A 19,974-nucleotide genomic window follows, 5' to 3' on the forward strand; every position below is an offset into this window, starting at 1 on the left:
AACTAGGGTTTTCTCTTTACCCAAAATGGGTTTTCTGAGGGGTGGACCCAACACTGTTGTTATCCTACTCTTAAGATAACCTAACGCGTGGGTTCCCTAACTGGAGTGGAACCTCTGACAAGGTGACCACCTGGATGCCTCCTCGTGCACCTGATCTCTGGCGCCTTGGGAGTGCCCTAGTTGTTCACATGCCATGCATGTAGCTCACCCCTGGAATATGACCCTTACAGGTCACATCTTTCCAGTGGCTTTGTACTTGTTTTACGTCTACACGCGTCATCCACTCTACACGCATAGACTCTCGTGACCTGGGCTTCTCCCTTACTGATAACTGGTGTGTGGTTTGGGATCCACCTCTCGTGGCCCAGCTCTGTTGTTTGAGTCCCGATGTTCGACCTCTCCACACTGCTTAGTGGCAAGTCGGTACATCCTAGTGACCGATGTCTGACCACTCTTTGGTCCCTTGGCGCACGTGCTTCGCGAGATACTGGCTCACACCGCTCGTGGGACCTTGCTTTCATGGCTCTGACATCACTAACGGTCAACGACGCCTGATGACTGGTCGGTACAAAGACATATTTCAAATTATAAAATTTGAAAGGTATTTTTATAAATGTTTTCGAATTCTATAATCAGAAATGTAATTTCTTAAAAAAAAAATACATTATAAATTATAGAACTTGAATATAGTAATTCTTTATCTTATGAGTTTTATAATTCATAATGTCTTTTTCTTATATAGGAAGTGAAGAGTATAGGTTACTTTGTTCATTAAGGGTATAATGATCATTTTGCAGATTCTATAAAAATGCACGGAGAAATATGTGATGCACAAAGAATTTACCCTTTTCCATTATTGCACAATCCCAAAAAGAATTAGGGTGTTTTTCTAGAATTCCAACAATTTTTTTCCTACACCCATCAGTTATGAAAAAGACTATTTTACCCTTTTTAAAAATATTTCTAGAATATTTTTTTATAATGTTTTCTTAACATATTTTCCAAAATTCATGAAATATATTTTTCGAAAAGGTTTTTTGGAATAAAATTTCCAAAACGTATTATACATATTATGAAATGTTTTCTACAATAATTTTTTCAGAACATGTTTTCGAGAGAACTTTCCAAAATAATGATAAATTATATAAGATATTTTGATTAATGTTGGAGAAATTTAACAAGATACAAGAAAAAACACTCAAAGAATTAGACATGTTAAAAAAAATTATTTCTTTGATTGTTATTCCAGGATGATGACAAACTTCACATAAAAGAGGTATAGAATTTAGAACTTCTAAGTAATACTCAATATTTGTTACTATAATTGCTTTTTTTATCTCTTTTTTCATAACAAGAACAAAATTAACATGGAAGATCTTCCTCTCACGCAAAAACTTTTCTTTTCTTTACATCATTTAAATAAGAAATTTCTTATGAAAATATATCTATTGATTGTGTGAATAGTTCAAGTGACGTATTATAATGTTGAGGATTCAATTTTTGCCTATGTATAAAAAGAGTCCATTAGAAGAAAGTGTTTAATCAACAAATGTTTTCAATTCTAATAAAATTGACTTCTATTTGTGATCTAATTTTTTTTGTTAATCATTAATGTTTATTGAAATTATATCTTTATCTTTTAAGCCTAAACATTACTCAATGATTTATATTTCATTAACAAGTACAATTTTCTCCATAAAAAAATTGTATGACAACTTTATACACAAATTAATTTGTATAAGTTTCTGATATTAATTTTATAAATTTTTATTTTTGTTCGTATATGAATTATTTTTAGCTTATAGATAAATATTTTTTTTTTCATTTTCTCTCTAAAATTTCTTATTGAAAAGTTTGTTTAAAGTGACTCTAATTCATATTTAAGAATAGAATATATATATATATATATATATATAATATAATATAATATAATATAATATTTATAAATATAACTCATTTGACTTTTAATCCTTTTTTTTATTTTTTAACTTTAATCCTTACGTAAATTAAAACTTTAAAAAGTGGTCCTTATCTCTAATTAGTGATGACATAACATGTATCTTGTGACATATGGTGTTAATTACATATCATGTTTACTGACGATACAGTATATTTAAATATATTATTATTATTAACTAACAACCACATCTTCTTATCTTTGTTTTTAATTTTTAAGAAGCAAAATTAATAAAAATTTATTTTTGAGTAATGAAAAATTTAGACAATATTTATAGATAAAAACATATTTAAGCTCCTAAATATCTTTTATATCCATAGAAATTAAACACGTGGAGTTTTCAGGCACATCTTATTTAACAAACTAATTAGATCACAAATATAACATATGGTAAGTTAAAAATGTTGGTTACTGTAACAGCGTAAACAAAAAAAAAAAAGATAAAGAAGAAAAAGCCAAAACCCTGCCCCCACACACACACGAAACCTCTTTCTCTTTCTCTCTCCATCTCTCCCTTCTACCTTCTCTCTAAATTTCTCACTCTATACCTTATCTATTTTAGAATCTAATCATACCACGCTGTAGCAGAGGAGTTAAGGAACATTTCTACCCGATCAGATTTTCAAACAGAGTAAGTTCATTTTTACTCTAAATATCCTTTGTTCTCTGTTTTTCCTTAGGATTTAGTCATCAATCTTGGTGGGGTTAGTTGAGAAGTTTAATCCTCTCAACTTATTCTACTATATACTGAAATTTTGTTCTGTTTGGATAATTTGCATTAGGCCCGTAAATCTTGAAGCTTATCCAAACGGCGGGGAATAAAATTCTAAAAGTTGCTTGGAAAGCAAGCAATTGAGGTAAGGGAAGCTAAATTTAATTTTTAATAGCACCCTAGGATAGAAGATCTGAATGCGGAAGGGACGTGGTCCCAATATTCAATTTTTCTTGCAGGCATGTTGTGTGTTATATATATTGGGTTGTTTGTTTATATGTTATTTAAATTTGTAAAAATATTATATTTTGATGGTTTAATATTTAAGTATTGTTTTTTTATTTTAATTACGTTTTTTAATGTTGTGGATCGTGTTTGGAATGATATTGTATTGACGGAATGGTATGGAATTGAATTCATACATTTGGGATAATGTATGGACTGATGTTTGCTGTGTATTAAGTATTGATGCCTATGTGGTAACAGAGATCTCTGAGCTTCACTGATGATCTAAGTCACATAGACTAAGATATCAGGTGGTGAGAAGCTGATGGGGGAGTTCATGCACACCGTGACATATGAGATGCACGGCTTGGGTTGTATTGAACTTACCTTGATCCTCTATGTTGGATTCGCTGGTAATCTTTGGATCAGGTGATAGTCTCTGGTAGGACTTACTTAATACGGGTCTTCCGGAAGACGTTGTTTGTTGAATATTCTGGATGTGTAGATCCATGTGAGATCTATGTGATTGTTTATTGTTGAGATTTGAAGAAAATTGAATAATTTGATAAATTGATCATGTAATTTGGTTTTCTCTTTGGATTTAAGTGTGTATATTATAAAATTCTATTTTTAGTCGCTTACCCTTGCTTTTCTTGCTGTGTTTGAACTGCGATGACTGTACTATGTACACGAGCAGATGACCATACAGGTGCAGGAGAACCTTAGAGGTTACAGAGTTTTATTTTGAGCTGTGGATATGTAAATATTTGTATTTCTATAAATCCTAATCATGTATTAGGAATATTTTGAAAAACTGTAAGCTTGTATAGAATTATGTAGAACCAGTATTGTAATAGAATTATGGGGTGTTACATTTAATGGTATCAGAGCGGTTCATCCTTAGGATAACCTGAGGGTAGTGGGTTTATTTTGTTTCTTCTGCGTGTAGATTTTTGGTTACGTCTAGCCTCAAGACTTAGTTAAAAGTTTCTAATAAGATGTTTGACAAAGTTGTTTTTCTTGAAATCTTGTTGTGTTCGAGTCAAGTTAATTGTTATGAATAAAGATGAAAGTATTAAGAATGAAAAGAATCTTGATAGAGTGGTGAGGGTGCACACTCATGACTAGATCAAGATTATTTTCTATCTTAATTCTAAGTAGCTAGAGTACATTTTAGGGATAAGTTTTGATTGGTTTTTTACTTGTTTCGTATGATTATTTCTTTGAAGTTAATTTGTCTTAAAGATGTAGTTGAAAATTTTTAGTAATTTCTAATCCAATTCTTTATGTGCTTAGTAGATGGCACGTAGACCACCTACTCCTCCTCCACCAGTAGATATGCCCAACTTAGCTCGGGCAATAGAGATGATGGCAACAGCCTTGCAACAACAGAGTGCTACTATGGCACAACAACATCAGGCCGCCCTTCATCAATTAGAAACAACTAGATTAGCAGCAGAAGCATCTCAGCTTCATCAACAACCCCATACCTTTAGTCTGGAGGATTTTTTGAGACACAATCCACCCAAATTTAATGGCAAGGTAAATCCAGATGGAGCAGACCAGTGGGTGAGAGACATAGAAAGAATCTTTGAAGCTACTCAATGCCCTGAAGAGAGAAAGTTATCTTATGCCATCTATATGCTTATTGAAGAAGCTGAGTTTTGGTGGATAGGCATGAAGCAAATGATGGAAGACAAAGGAGAAGATGCCACTTGGGAGAACTTCAAAGTAAGATTCCTGGAGGAGTATTTTCCTGATAGTGTCAGGTATGCAAAAGAAATTGAATTCATGCAGCTGGAACAAGGAAATCTTTCAGTCACTGAATATGCTACTAGGTTCAAACACCTAGCTAGATTCTACACCCAGACCATGACTGAGGCTTGGAGATGTAGAAAATTTGAGTTTGGATTGAAACAAGAACTTAAAGAAGTGGTGATTCCGATGTCCATTAGAGATTTCCCTGCGCTAGTGGAGAAAGCAAAAGTAGTGGAGAGTTTGAAAAGTAGTAGCAGACTTGCTAAGCCTCAAGTGGGAGGACCTTCTAAAAGCTTGCCTAAATATGAAGATAGAAGGAAACCTTATTTCAGACCTCAATCTTATAGCAGTGGAAGACCCAGTTCTCAATCACCACCTAGTTTCAGATGTTTTCGATGCGGTGGGCCACATGTTGTTAGATTTTGCCCTCATCCAGTGTCAAATGTGACATGTGATAGATGTCATAGGTATGGTCATGCAACAAAAGACTGTCGTGTCCAATTGGGAGCTCCAAATTCTGGCGGAGTGCAGCAAGTACAACAAAATAGTAATCAAAAACCCAAAGCTGCTGACAGAGTTTTTGCTATTAGTGGAGTTGAAGCTTCACAGTCTGATAGCCTTGTTAGAGGTATTTGTTCTATCCTTGGAACACAATTATCTGTATTGTTTGATTCTGGGGCAACCCATTCTTTTATATCTTTTGATTGTGCTAAGAAACTTAAGTTGCCAGTCCGAGAATTAGAATTTGAGTTGGTGGTATCTACACCAACAGAAGGTATTATAGTAACTTCTTCCATGTGTGCTGAGTGTCCAGTAATTATAGATGGGCAGAGATACAAGATCAACATGATTTGTATACCTCTAAAAGATTTGGAGGTTATATTGGGAATGGATTGGTTGTCTGCTAATCATATCCTTATAGATTGTGGTCGGAAGAAGTTAATTTTCCCTAAATTAGAAGGAATGCAGGTTATCTCAGCTCATCAGTTTGAGAGAGAGATACAAGAAGGTGCAGAATGTTTTATGCTCTTGGCTTGTTCTATAGTTACTGATAAAGTACAAAAAGATATGTTTGTAGTTCAGGAGTTTATGGATGTATTTCCTGATGAGATTCCTGGACTTCCACCTAAAAGAGAGATAGAGTTTGCAATAGACTTGATTCCCGGAGCAGGCCCTGTGTCAATTTCTCCATATCGGATGGCACCAGCGGAGTTAGCTGAATTGAAGAAACAACTAGAAGACTTATTGGAGAAGCAATTCATTCGACCTAGTGTTTCTCCATGGGGAGCTCCAGTGCTATTAGTGAAGAAGAAAGATGGTTCGTCACGTCTATGCATAGATTACAGACAATTAAACAAGTTAACAATAAAGAATAAATATCCTCTTCCTAGAATTGATGACTTGATGGATCAGTTGCATGGGGCAGTTGTCTTTTCTAAGATAGATTTGTGCTCAGGTTATCACCAAATTTCAGTGAAAGCGGAAGATGTTCAGAAGACTGCTTTTAGATCAAGGTATGGTCACTATGAATTTCTGGTTATGCCATTTGGGGTGACTAATGCTCCAGCTATTTTCATGGATTATATGAATCGGATATTCAGACCTTTTCTTGATAAGTTTGTGGTAGTGTTCATAGATGATATTTTGATCTATTCTCGTACAAGGGAAGAACATGCAGAACATCTTAGAACCGTCCTGAACATTTTGAGAGAAAAACAGTTATATGCTAAACTTTCAAAATGTGACTTCTGGATGTCAGAAATACAATTTTTAGGACATGTCATCTCTGCACAAGGAATATCAGTAGATCCTTCTAAAGTGGAGGTTGTACTTCAGTGGGAACGTCCTAAAACAGTTACTGAAATTAGAAGCTTTGTCGGGTTAGCAGGATATTACAGGAGATTTATAGAAGGTTTTTCTAAAATAGTGGCTCCTTTGACCCAATTGACTAGAAAGGATCATCCTTTTGCATGGACTGAACAATGTGAGAAAAGCTTTGAAGAGTTGAAAAGAAGGTTGACTAATGCTCCTATATTGACAATCCCTGATACCAATCAGTCTTTTGAAGTTTTCTGTGATGCTTCCTATCAGGGATTGGGTTGTGTTCTAATGCAGAATAAGAAAGTTGTTGCCTACGCTTCTCGTCAGTTAAAGGTGCATGAAAGAAATTATCCAACTCATGATCTAGAATTGGCAGCAGTTGTCTTTGCTTTAAAAATATGGAGACATTTTCTTTACGGAGTTAGTTTTAATGTGTTCAGTGATCATAAAAGCTTGAAGTATTTGTTTGATCAGAAGGAGTTAAATATGAGGCAGAGGAGATGAATTGAATTTTTAAAAGACTATGATTTCCAGCTAATATACCATCCTGGGAAGGCAAATGTTGTTGCAGATGCGTTGAGTCGTAAAAAGATACAAATGTCTTCGCTTATGATTAGAGAGTTAGCATTGATTGAAGATTTCAGGAGTATGAATTTGAAGGTTTCCATGTCTTCAAATTGCATTAGTTGTAATACACTTGTTATAACTAATGAATTTCTGGAGAAGGTGAAGGAGAAGCAGTTGGAAGATTCAAAATTGAAGAACTTCATGGGCTTATTAAATACTGAAAAAGCTAAAGACTTCTCTTTAGGAGTGGATGGTATTTTGAGATTCAAAAATAGAATATGTATACCAGAGGATAATGAACTAAAGCAAACAGTGTTATCTGAAGGTCATAAAAGCAAACTCAGTTTACACCCAGGGATGACCAAGATGTATCAAGATCTCAAGAAGTCTTATTGGTGGCATGGCATGAAGAATGATGTGGCCAAGTTTGTAGCTGCTTGCTTGACTTGTCAGAAATCAAAGATGGAACATCAACGACCTGGAGGCATGTTAACTCAGTTAGACATTCCAGTGTGGAAGTGGGATAGTATCTCAATGGATTTTGTTACCCACTTACCACGTACTTTGAGGAAGCATGACTCTGTTTGGGTCATAGTGGACAGGCTAACAAAGACGGCACACTTCCTACCTATAGACTTGAGAATCTCTATGCGGAAGTTGGCCCAGATTTACATAGATGAAATAGTCAGATTGCATGGTGTACCTTCCAGCATAGTTTCAGATAGAGATCCCAGATTCACCTCCAGATTCTGGCAAACACTTCAAGAAGCTTTGGGGACTAAACTCAGACTTAGTTCAGCATATCATCCTCAGACTGATGGACAATCAGAGAGAACTATCCAGTCCTTAGAGGATTTGCTTAGGACTTGTGTGTTAGATCATTTGGGCAGTTGGGATGAAATTCTACCATTGGTAGAGTTCACTTACAATAACAGTTACCAAGCTAGCATAGGAATGGCTCCTTTCGAGGCATTGTATGGAAGAAAGTGCAGGACACCTTTGTGTTGGTTTCAGGATGGTGAAAGTGTGTTAATTGGACCAGAATTAATACAACAAACCAATGAGAAAGTCAAAATGATTCAGGAAAGATTGAAAACATCTCTCAGCAGGCAAAAATCTTATGCAGATCAAAGAAGAAGACCTTTAGAATTCTCTGCGGGTGAGCATGTCTTTTTGAGAGTTACACCGTTCACTGGTGTAGGAAGAGCACTCAAATCCAAGAAATTGACTCCTAAGTTCATAGGACCTTATCAAATTCTCAGGAGAATAGGCCCTGTGGCTTATGAAATTGCTTTGCCTCCTCCTTTAGCTAACATTCACAATATTTTCCATGTATCCCAGCTACGAAAGTATGTGCCTGATCCTAGCCACATTCTAGAGTCTGATTCCATCCAGGTGAAAGAAAATCTGTCATTTGAAGTGAAGCCAATCAGAATTATAGATTCACAAGTGAAACGACTTCGTGGAAGAAGTATTCCCATGGTGAAAGTATTGTGGGATCTCATATTTGGAGACTCCACTTGGGAACTTGAAGAGGTGATACGAGCATCATACCCTAATCTCTTTCTTGGTAAGTTCATTTTCGAGGACGAAAATTTTTGTAGTTGGAGATAATGTAACAGCGTAAACAAAAAAAAAAAAAAGATAAAGAAGAAAAAGTCAAACCCCTGCCCCCACACACACGAAACCTCTTTCTCTTTCTCTCTCCATCTCTCCCTTCTACCTTCTCTCTAAATTTCTCACTCTATACCTCATCTATTTTAGAATCTAATCATACCACGCTGTAGCAGAGGAGTTAAGGAACATTTCTACCCAATCAGATTTTCAAACAGAGTAAGTTCATTTTTACTCTAAATATCCTTTGTTCTCTGTTTTTCCTTAGGATTTAGTCATCAATCTTGGTGGGGTTAGTTGAGAAGTTTAATCCTCTCAACTTATTCTACTATATACTGAAATTTTGTTCTGTTTGGATAATTTGCATTAGGCCCGTAAATCTTGAAGCTTATCCAAACGGCGGGGAATAAAATTCTAAAAGTTGCTTGGAAAACAAGCAATTGAGGTAAGGGAAGCTAAATTTAATTTTTAATAGCACCCTAGGATAGAAGATCTGAATGCGGAAGGGACGTGGTCCCAATATTCAATTTTTCTTGCAGGCATGTTGTGTGTTATATATATTGGGTTGTTTGTTTATATGTTATTTAAATTTGTAAAAAATATTATATTTTGATGGTTTAATATTTTAGTATTGTTTTTTTATTTTAATTACGTTTTTTAATGTTGTGGATCGTGTTTGGAATGATATTGTATTGACGGAATGGTATGGAATTGAATTCATACATTTGGGATAATGTATGGACTGATGTTTGCTGTGTATTAAGTATTGATGCCTATGTGGTAACAGAGATCTCCGAGCTTCACTGATGATCTAAGTCACATAGACTAAGATATCAGGTGGTGAGAAGCTGATGGGGGAGTTCATGCACACCGTGACATATGAGATGCACGGCTTGGGTTGTATTGAACTTACCTTGATCCTCTATGTTGGATTCGCTGGTAATCTTTGGATCAGGTGATAGTCTCTGGTAGGACTTACTTAATACGGGTCTTCCGGAAGACGTTGTTTGTTGAATATTCTGGATGTGTAGATCCATGTGAGATCTATGTGATTGTTTATTGTTGAGATTTGAAGAAAATTGAATAATTTGATAAATTGATCATGTAATTTGGTTTTCTCTTTGGATTTAAGTGTGTATATTATAAAATTCTATTTTTAGTCGCTTACCCTTGCTTTTCTTGCTGTGTTTGAACTGCGATGACTGTACTATGTACACGAGCAGATGACCATACAGGTGCAGGAGAACCTTAGAGGTTACAGAGTTTTATTTTGAGTTGTGGATATGTAAATATTTGTATTTCTATAAATCCTAATCATGTATTAGGAATATTTTGAAAAACTGTAAGCTTGTATAGAATTATGTAGAACCGGTATTGTAATAGAATTATGGGGTGTTACATTTAATGGTATCAGAGCGGTTCATCCTTAGGATAACCTGAGGGTAGTGGGTTTATTTTGTTTCTTCTGCGTGTAGATTTTTGGTTACGTCTAGCCTCAAGACTTAGTTAAAAGTTTCTAATAAGATGTTTGACAAAGTTGTTTTTCTTGAAATCTTGTTGTGTTCGAGTCAAGTTAATTGTTATGAATAAAGATGAAAGTATTAAGAATGAAAAGAATCTTGATAGAGTGGTGAGGGTGCACACTCATGACTAGATCAAGATTATTTTCTATCTTAATTCTAAGTAGCTAGAGTACATTTTAGGGATAAGTTTTGATTGGTTTTTTACTTGTTTCGTATGATTATTTCTTTGAAGTTAATTTGTCTTAAAGATGTAGTTGAAAATTTTTAGTAATTTCTAATCCAATTCTTTATGTGCTTAGTAGATGGCACGTAGACCACCTACTCCTCCTCCACCAGTAGATATGCCCAACTTAGCTCGGGCAATAGAGATGATGGCAACAGCCTTGCAACAACAGAGTGCTACTATGGCACAACAACATCAGGCCGCCCTTCATCAATTAGAAACAATTAGATTAGCAGCAGAAGGTAGTTTTTTCATATTTCAAATAAAGCCTAGCTCCAAAATATTGAATAAAATTTATACATTAATGAAGGGGTCATGGGATATAGTATAGATAGTTGGGGATGTATAACTAGTATGTTTATTATAAAGCATGAAACATATAAATAAGTTTATTCTATGAAATGTTGGGTAAGTTATCCAGGCCATATGTCTTGTAATGCAATGAGGTAAAGCAAAAGGTATACTATAATACATAATAGTTATACAAAAATTGGTAGATAAATATTGAGTGTTTTATCTTCCAATTATTATTTTTTATATTACAAATTGTTTCGAATATTGCTATGCTTTAAAGATTATGATTATTACAATATTAGAAAGTTTTTGAATAAGTAATTCTTAATTAGAAAGTTTTCAAAATATAACACATTGATTTTTATTAAAACATTTTTTTGAAAAATATATTGAGAAATATCTTTGTGTTAAAGTATGAATATTTCTCAACATTTAAATATTGTACATAATTAGAAAGTATTTCGAAAATATTTTTAATAGTAGAATTCTGAAATAGAAGACTTAGATAATTCAAAAATCAAAGGTTATATTTCAACGATACCCATGCATTCCTATGATCATTATTATTGATATTAATATTTCAAATGATTCCAGAAAATATTTTCAACACTTCAAGGCACATATTAAGATAAAATTATGAGTTTTCTATTACACACTCATGGCAAAAAGATAAAATCAGGAGTTTCCTACTCCACACTCATGGCAAAAAGATGAAGTGCAGAATGAGATTTGTGCATATCGAAGTCTTCTAATGCAGATTATTATTGTCAATCATGTTCAAATTGTTTCCACAAGCGATTATAATACTTAAGACGTGCAAAAGGAATCAAAGACAAAGTTTCCATTTCAAGTGTCTATCACGAAAGTGATGAAAGAGAAACTTGAGATTTGAACAAAGTTCAGATATAGAAGTATCAACCTTCAAAGTTGAAAAATTCTGATTATGGAAAGAGTTCAAAATCCAAAACCATGTGATATTATTTGTTTAAGACATGAAGAATATTATCATAGTTGAAGTTTCCTTATTAAATGTCTGATGGGAAAATGATGATGTTATAATACAAGATTTGCCCGAATGATGAATAAAGCAATATCAAGCTGATACAAATCTAGATATTGAAATAGAAAAAAGAATTCAAAGTACAACGAGTGATCAAAACACATTAAAATTTCAATATCAGAACATTCCTTTTCAAGCGTCTAATATGAATAAGATGATGAATAATACAATACGATGAAGATTCAAGTATGATAAAGCTTCAATGTTCAAATTTATACAATTGAAGAAACATTTTGAAAGTTAAAATACGTGATTAAGATGCACATATTACATCAAAGTGAAATTTGTCTTTGAGCATCTACTACATGAAGAAAGGAAAGTTATGCAAATTTGAACTGGTATTTGAGTCGAGGAATTAAAGCTTCAACAATCATATTCTGGGTACTATATAAAAACCTGGAGAACAAAGAAGAAATATGAAAAAGAATGCTAAAAAGATTTCAAAGAAAAATACAAGTTTTTGTGAAAATTTTGCTTTGTACATATTCTATTTGCTTCATTGAGCATCTAAAGATTTGGGTTGTGATACACCTTGTAAATTCTTCATTATGTAGCTTACATTATTCTCTTTGTAGAGAGTATTTTCCTCTATTCTTTGAGAGATTTTAATCTCAAAGGGAGATTATAATTGATTACCTAGAGAGGTGTAGAATATTTGTTCCTAGATAGACGTCACTACAAAAAAAAAAACAAATTTACAAAAACAAATTCAACATTGCCTACGGATATTATCTACTGATCTGAATCCGTATGTAAATACAGCATTACCTACGGATATTACACACGGATCTGAATCTGTAGGTAAATTCAGCTTTACATACAAATTATTACCCACAGATCTCTATTCGTATGTAAATTTTATATTATCCACTAATTTTACTCACGAATCTATATCCAAAATAAATTCAATATTATTATTAATTATTAATATAAATAATTTATTAAAAATATTAATAATATTGATAATATAAATAATCTTAATAATTTTAATAATATAAATAATATTAATCATAATAATTATACGTAATATTAAAATTATTATTATAATATGAATAATTAAAAAATCATAAATATTATTTATAAATAATAAAAATAATAATAATAATAATAATAAATAATAATAACTATAAATAATAATCATAACTAATATGTATGCATACTTTTAACATTATAAAATTAATAATATTAATAAAATAATACTAACAATAATAATATTATTATTAATAATATTACTGATATTGATAATATGAATAATATTAATAAAAATAATAAAAATAATATTAATTATATTAGTTTTTTAATTAATATTAATAAAAATAATTATAATATTATTTATCATAGTAATACTATTAGTAATGTTAATACTATTAATAATATTAATGTTATTTATAATATTAATAATATTTTAAATATTTAATAATACAAATAATATTTAATAATATTAATAATATTAGCAATATTAACACTAATATTAATATTAATAATAAAATTAGTATTATGAATAATATTATTATAATAAATAATAATGTTATTAATTTGAATAATAATAATATTAATGAAATTAATAATATGAATGATAATAAATATATGAATAATATTAATAATTTTTATATTATTAATTATATTAATATTGATAATCATACCAATAAGTATAATAATGATCATTGCATGACAACAAAACTTTACTGGTGTAATGATTAAAGTTTCTTGGGCCATTCAAAGGAATTGGTTTTGAGTCCCATTTGTTGTAGTTTATTTATAACATTAATAAATGTTCTCGTTGGTTGACCTCGGATGGACTGAATGGGCGAACTCCTCTTCTGACTTGTCTCCAATTGGTGCTCTGAGATGCTGCTACACTAGGACAGAGGGGACTCTACCTATTGATCAGACTCCGACGATCAAATCAGTGAGAACATTCAACATATCAATTCAGTTTTAGTGTCAAGTATTCAGAAAAAAACATACCTTTACTCGGGGTTTGAAGCCCCTTTTATAGATAAAACATTATACTTACATGTACCTTTATTCTCAGGTGCTAACAATAGTAAAACATTTTGTTTACATGCACGAGCTGCAATTCTTCCTGAGTACGGCCTTTTCCGCCTTAATGTGGGTGACAACACATTCACAACACGTTCATTAAACGGACCTGTTGACATCCCTTGTACAAAAGCAGCGACTATCATCTCTTCATCCTGTGTTTGAAGCCTTACCATGACCGCAAAAGACCTATTCAGATAACCTCTCAGTGCCTCTCCTTCCCTTTGTCTGACGTTGAAAAGGTCGTACAACCTCGAGGGTTTGACCTTGTTGGCTGAGAAATGTTCTCTAAACATCCTGGAGAACTGAGGGAAGGTGATGTGACCATCCGAAATTTCACTAAACCATTGTAGGGTTGTACCTGTAAAAGTAACCATGAGCATCTTACTTCAGATGGCATCCAATCCTCCAGAGATGATCATTTGAGCCATGAATTTCGTGAGATGATTTTCAGGGTCTTCTACTCCCAAGAAAAAGGCGATTTTAGGTGTGATATAATGAGGTGGCAAGGGCTCATCCATGATTTCCTGCGAGAATGGCTTGGGGTCATCTCTCAATGACAAGTTCGAAGATCGATCCCTTGTGGAACGTCGACCATGTCGGTGCAGGCTCGTCCGCAATTCCTTGTTGGTTTTTCACAACTCCTCATTGGTTTACGCATGTTCCTCCGTAGCTATCCGGGAGGCCTCAATTTCTGCCATCAGACGATCTTGCAGGAGCTCTTGCTCAGTTCGGGCTTCTACTTGTAGCCCCTCCTGCTCGGCCTTGGCATCTTCTTGGATTCGCTCTTACTCTCATTGATATTCTTCATTTGCCTCTTATAGGATTTTTTTTGGCTGAGATATCAAATAGACAAACTATAGGAAAAAATTATGCATTAGGATATATAATTAAAAATTTTTGTAAGAGCATATACATGAGTGTTGACATAGTGATACACTAAATTATGCTTACTCTTTAATTAGATTAAATTAATTTTCTCAACTAGATTACATTAATTTTAATACAAAATTTTGTGACATTAGTAATCCATGAACTCAAAAGTAAAATCAATAGTGTCCTACCAAGCTCACTTACACACAATATTTATTGTAGAAATGAGGAATCTACCCATTGAATTATTATTATTAAAACCTAAATAAATTCCTAGATAACATGTTGTTGTCCAACACAACTCAAGGAACAACAATCACTGGTGCAGAAAAGGTTAAAAATGACGGTTATTTTAACTATAAAATAGTGGCTTTCTAGTTGCCTTTGATCAGCGCGTAGTCTTATGTCCCAAAGCAAAGAAGACGGCTTAGATTCAAACAAAGAGGCCAGCTATTTGCCTTAGCAACCCTTATAAACCATTGCGAAACATCTAAGAAGGCGGTTATTTGCCTTAGCTGCCCTTATAAACCATTGTGGAACATCTAAGAAGGTGGCTATGGTAAATAGTCGTCCTTGTAGATGATAATTTTTTTTAGTACATTCTATTTAATGTTAATTCTCATATAAATTGACCTGTTCAATTTAACCCAGCCAGAAAAATACATAAATTTAGAGAATCAAATTATATATATTGATAAAAATGTATTACAAACACTAATAACATATATATTTACCTATATTTCTATCTATCTATCTAATTCTTACACTATTGATTAACTATCCTAGAGTTATAAAAATTTAGGAATTTGGCCCAAGCATCTCTCACATATCCTATGGCAGCCAAAGGTAGTGTTTGCTCATAACTTCATGGTTGTCTATTACACTATAACTCAATAGAAAGTAAAAGTTAATATTGATAAACAATGAATTAGACACATTAAAGCGAGTAAACAAATATACTTTAAATGCCTTAAGGTGCATTAAAGTGATTTTTTTTTTTGCATTTGCACTTCCCCTCCCACTACAAACACTGAAATAATAAGATTTCATGTTAGAACACATAATATTATGTAATCAACACATACATTCAAATATTTATTAAAAAATTTAAAACCCTAAACCTTAAAAATACTAACCTTCTATAGTGGAGTTGCGGGTGTAGCCAAGTCCGCAGTGGCAGCGTGTGGTGAAGGTGTTGGCGGTGTGTGAAAGGTTTTGTCGGCGTGCGAAGGTGAAGGGTTGGCGCACGGAGGCAGAGGCATTTGTTTGCTTGCTTAGCAGAAAAGAAACAAATAAGAGAAACAAAAAAAAAAAGCAATGGTGAAGAAGAAGTAGAGAACTCAAAAGCAACTTACCCAGGGGCATGGAGAGGACACTAACTCAAGGAAAATGAAGAAGAAGCACAAAGAAGAAGAGGAAAACAAAGCGCCAAAAAACAAAAGAAATATGAAAGCGTATCTGGCGTGCTGAGTTAGGGTAATAAAAAAGACTCTAAAAGGGCGGCTATAGTTGCCTTCTTACAACAAAGCACTTCGTGTAAGAAGGCGACTATGAGGTAAAGTCGTCCTCTTAGAAGAAACGCTTTCTTCTAAGAGGGTGACCTTACCTCACAACCTTCTTCTTACATGAAGCGCTTTGTTGTAAGAAGGCGAATTTACCCAATAGTCGCCCTCTCAGAGTCTTTTCATTACAAAAACTACCACTGCATTTTGAAAGACATCGTCTAACTATAAAAGCACCTTAAATGTGGTGTCGAAAATAGTTCTTTTTACACTAGTGAATCATCCTTATACTTTACACAAACCACTTCATCTAAATCAACACACAAGAGAAAACATCAAGTAAACCACCAAATCATACATACCTTAGTCCGAAACACAAACAAATCAAAGTTTCACCTAAACCTTCCAAATATTAGGTTTGTGGGTATTCTAGGATTCAAGAAGCAAAACAGTGTAGCTCATCTATCTAAATTGATTTTAACTCTTCTAAAATTAGTATAATTTAAAATTTAATTTACTTTAAATTATATATAGGAAATATTATCTGATCAGATTATTTTCTCAATTTACACCACAGGCATAGATTTGTTTTGCATCTTTCATTTTTATTATATAGGACAGCTTACTAAATTTGTAGTAAAAGAAGAATGAAACGTAATTAAAAAGGACTGAATCAATTAATGACTTCAAACAAAAGCAAAAATTATATATATAGTCAATGTCCTTGATTAGTTATTTGCTCATTGCAATATACTTGTCAAAATATGCAATCTTTAATTTGGTATGCTTTTTGCTTTATAGAAAAATTTTAAAAACTTGGAGTTGCTTGAAAAATACGATAGATAGTACACATCATCCTTTGGCAATCTTACTAAGAATTTTGAAAAAGGGATACGCATAATTTTATTTTACTCCAAGCACAAGACAAATAGCTAAGAATTCCAAATTGTCTTGATTACATAATTAACTAATAATATTAAACTGCATTAAGAAAAAAAATCACCCACAAGAAAAGATATTAATGGTCTGAAAAGGAAAAAAAAGAAACCGAATTAAGGAAAAGATTCTCAAATTGAACTATTATGATATATATATTTGAGAGTTTGTTGAATTACTTTGACAAAAGAGACTATTATATCTTCTCTCCTAAATCTTTGATTATTAAAATAAAAAGATGTATGATGAAGACTTTTGTCCTTTGAAGGAGAAATATTTCATTGATATGATGATTGGCATAAATAGTTGTTCATAATCTTTGGCGGAAAGCATTCGATTAAGACAAATAGCATGAGAGAAGCATCATTTGAAACAACTTATTCCAAGGTAAATTAAAGAAGATAAATAACCTTGATTCTTGTAGGCCTAAAGCGAAAAATGATTAACGTAAAACACCAGGGAAAAGAGTGCTCTTTCCTTATCAAAGTTCAACTAATTGATTCTCAATGGCCCAAAATAAAAAAGATACTGATGTTGATGCATGATCTTGCATCATTATAGCAAAGCAAAAAGTACGAGAATAAAAAGGTTGATAATGTAAATAAATTAAAGGAATAAAACACAGTGTTGGACGCCATTTATATGAAAGTGAAAATGATTTATGTTCATCCCTAAAATTAAAAGATACACTTAAAACCATGTTCATAATGCAGACAATAACTATGTCATTGTCATCATGTGCTGGTGGTGTCGGTGACTATATAAAAGTAATGGTGGTGTTGGTTACGATACTTGAGCTACTACTAGTAGTAATTTTAGTTTAATCTTTTAATCGTAATTTTCTTTATTTAATTAAAAAAAAATAGATATTCATTATTTTCATTCTCATCTAAACATATACTGGGATGGTATTTTTATTTAAGAATGAAAATAAATCAAGCTCAATTGTTAACTTAAAATGGAAGAGTTGTATTAAAATACTTTAAATTTATATTAAAACTTCATGTAGTTATTAACTTTTCAAAGTTTTCATCAAATAACCATCACTTCTTAAAAATATTTGCATCTTCTAAAACATTACAAGAAAATACCCACACAAATCCACTTAATGTTGAACATTAACATGGGACGTGAGAATGTTTTAAAAAAAATTTAGAACGTAAAATATTAGTGTAAGACGAACGTCAAATAAAATATTTTTTAATATAAAAAACATTAACATGGGTCAATCACAAACTAAATTAAATATTATTTTAAAATTTTAAAAAAATTAGCATGGATCAAACAAATGCTAAATTAAATGAATTTTAAAATAAAAAACATTACCATGATCAAACGGATACTAAATTAAATAATTTTAAAATAAAAAAAATATTAGTGTGGACCAAACAGATGCTAAGTTAAATATATTTTAAAATAAAAAATATTATTGTGCGGATGCTAAATACATTTTAAAATAAAAAATCATTAGCATGAGTCAAACGAACATTAAATTAAATAAATTTTAAAATGAAAAAGTTAGTGTAGGTCGAGCCGACACTAATTTATATGTTATGAATCTGTTCGCCTTGGTGGAACAAACAAGAATCATAGATTATTTTTAATTTAAAGACCCAAATTTAAAGTTGATAAATCTCTTTACCCACAATTTCTCTCTCTTACTTTCTATATAAATCTCCTCATTCACACTCAATCTCCTTACACTTATTTTCTCATAAACATTCATCTCCTTTATCTACAATCTTCTCCTTCATTCACTTACTAATCTCCTTCATCCATCGACATCACCTTCATCCACACTTTTTCCCTAATTCTTTCATTCACATTTATCTCTTTCATCAACACTAATCTCTTTCATCCACTACATTTTTTTTTTATTTTTTCTTTTATATATATTGTTAAATATGCTGCATTTTACAATTTTTTTAAAAAATTACTTTCATTTGCATCGGTCAAACCGACACAATTTAAATTAATTTTAAAAAGAAATTATATTTAGCGTGGGATAAGCGGAAGCTAAATTAAATAAATTTAAAAACAAAAAATATTAGTGTGGGATAAGCAGACGCTAAATTAAATAAATTTAAAAATAAAAAATATTAGTATGAGTTAAGTGAACGTTAAATTAAATAAATTTTAAAATAAAAACATTAACGTAGGTCAAGCTAACGCTAAATTAAATAAATATTAAAATAAAAAATATTAGCGTGAGTTAAGCGAACATTAAATTACTTTAATTAAAAATTCAATCTAAAAATAAGTTACAAATTAGTGTTGGTTTGAGTCGGTTTTTCAAAGGCGACATTAATAAATTGGTGTAAATGATTTTTAGTCGCACACACATGTGATGCAAATCTTATGCTATTGATTAATTGTTAGCATGGACTTTTACCCAACACTAAATAATTTTTTTCTTGTAGTGAAAATGTTTAATTATCATGTTTCAAAACTTCAAAAATTATCATTAACTTATCTCACTTTGATCATTATTACTATAATAATAATGATTGTTATAGTTATATTCACTACTGATATTATAATTGTAATTACTAGCAATTCTTTTATCAACAATAAAAAAATATATTGAATAATGATAGGGATTCTCCAGCCCGTATACACACTCAAAAAATAAAAAAGTAAAAGAAAAAAAAACTAGAGGAGAAAATATAATTATAATCTAATTAGTTTGGAACTTAGTCGACCCAGAAAACATGTCCCAACAAAAGACCATGATATGTCTCTTGTCAAAAGATAAACAAATTTAGCTTCACTACAAGAGTATCAATGAATCAAAATAAAACTCACAAATTCTAGTATGAAGGGTAAATATATAAGATCATAGTATCTTTGATAATTTTAATGGTGA

General features: G+C 31.9%; 1 protein-coding gene and 1 long non-coding RNA gene across 2 annotated transcripts; both read left to right on the forward strand.

The window, feature by feature from the left end:
- The first annotated feature begins 2,430 nt into the window (after nt 1–2,430).
- On the forward strand, nt 2,431–3,731 carry LOC150027475 (uncharacterized). The gene is made up of 3 exons (XR_016520726.1): nt 2,431–2,588; nt 2,740–2,814; nt 3,592–3,731. It is a non-coding gene; the product is annotated as an uncharacterized LOC150027475 (long non-coding RNA).
- A 1,107-nt stretch (nt 3,732–4,838) lies between these two features.
- LOC150027476 (uncharacterized) lies at nt 4,839–5,872 on the forward strand. Its single transcript, XM_090302862.1, has 2 exons — nt 4,839–5,312; nt 5,786–5,872. Exons 1-2 carry the CDS (start codon nt 4,839–4,841, stop codon nt 5,870–5,872), a joined length of 561 nt encoding a protein of 186 aa, XP_090158988.1.
- Nucleotides 5,873–19,974: the final 14,102 nt, after the last annotated feature.

This window comes from Phaseolus vulgaris, chromosome 5, assembly GCF_051622355.1.
Source record: "Phaseolus vulgaris cultivar YP4 chromosome 5, ASM5162235v1, whole genome shotgun sequence".
Taxonomy (NCBI): domain Eukaryota; kingdom Viridiplantae; phylum Streptophyta; class Magnoliopsida; order Fabales; family Fabaceae; genus Phaseolus; species Phaseolus vulgaris.

Coding starts and splice junctions, on each gene's coding strand:
- LOC150027476 (XM_090302862.1), top strand. CDS start 4,839: ATGTCCATTAGAGATTTCCCTGCGCTAGTGGAGAAAGCAAAAGTAGTG. Junction 5,313..5,785: donor TCCTTGGAACACAATTATCT/GTATTGTTTGAT, acceptor TCCACCTAAAAG/AGAGATAGAGTTTGCAATAG.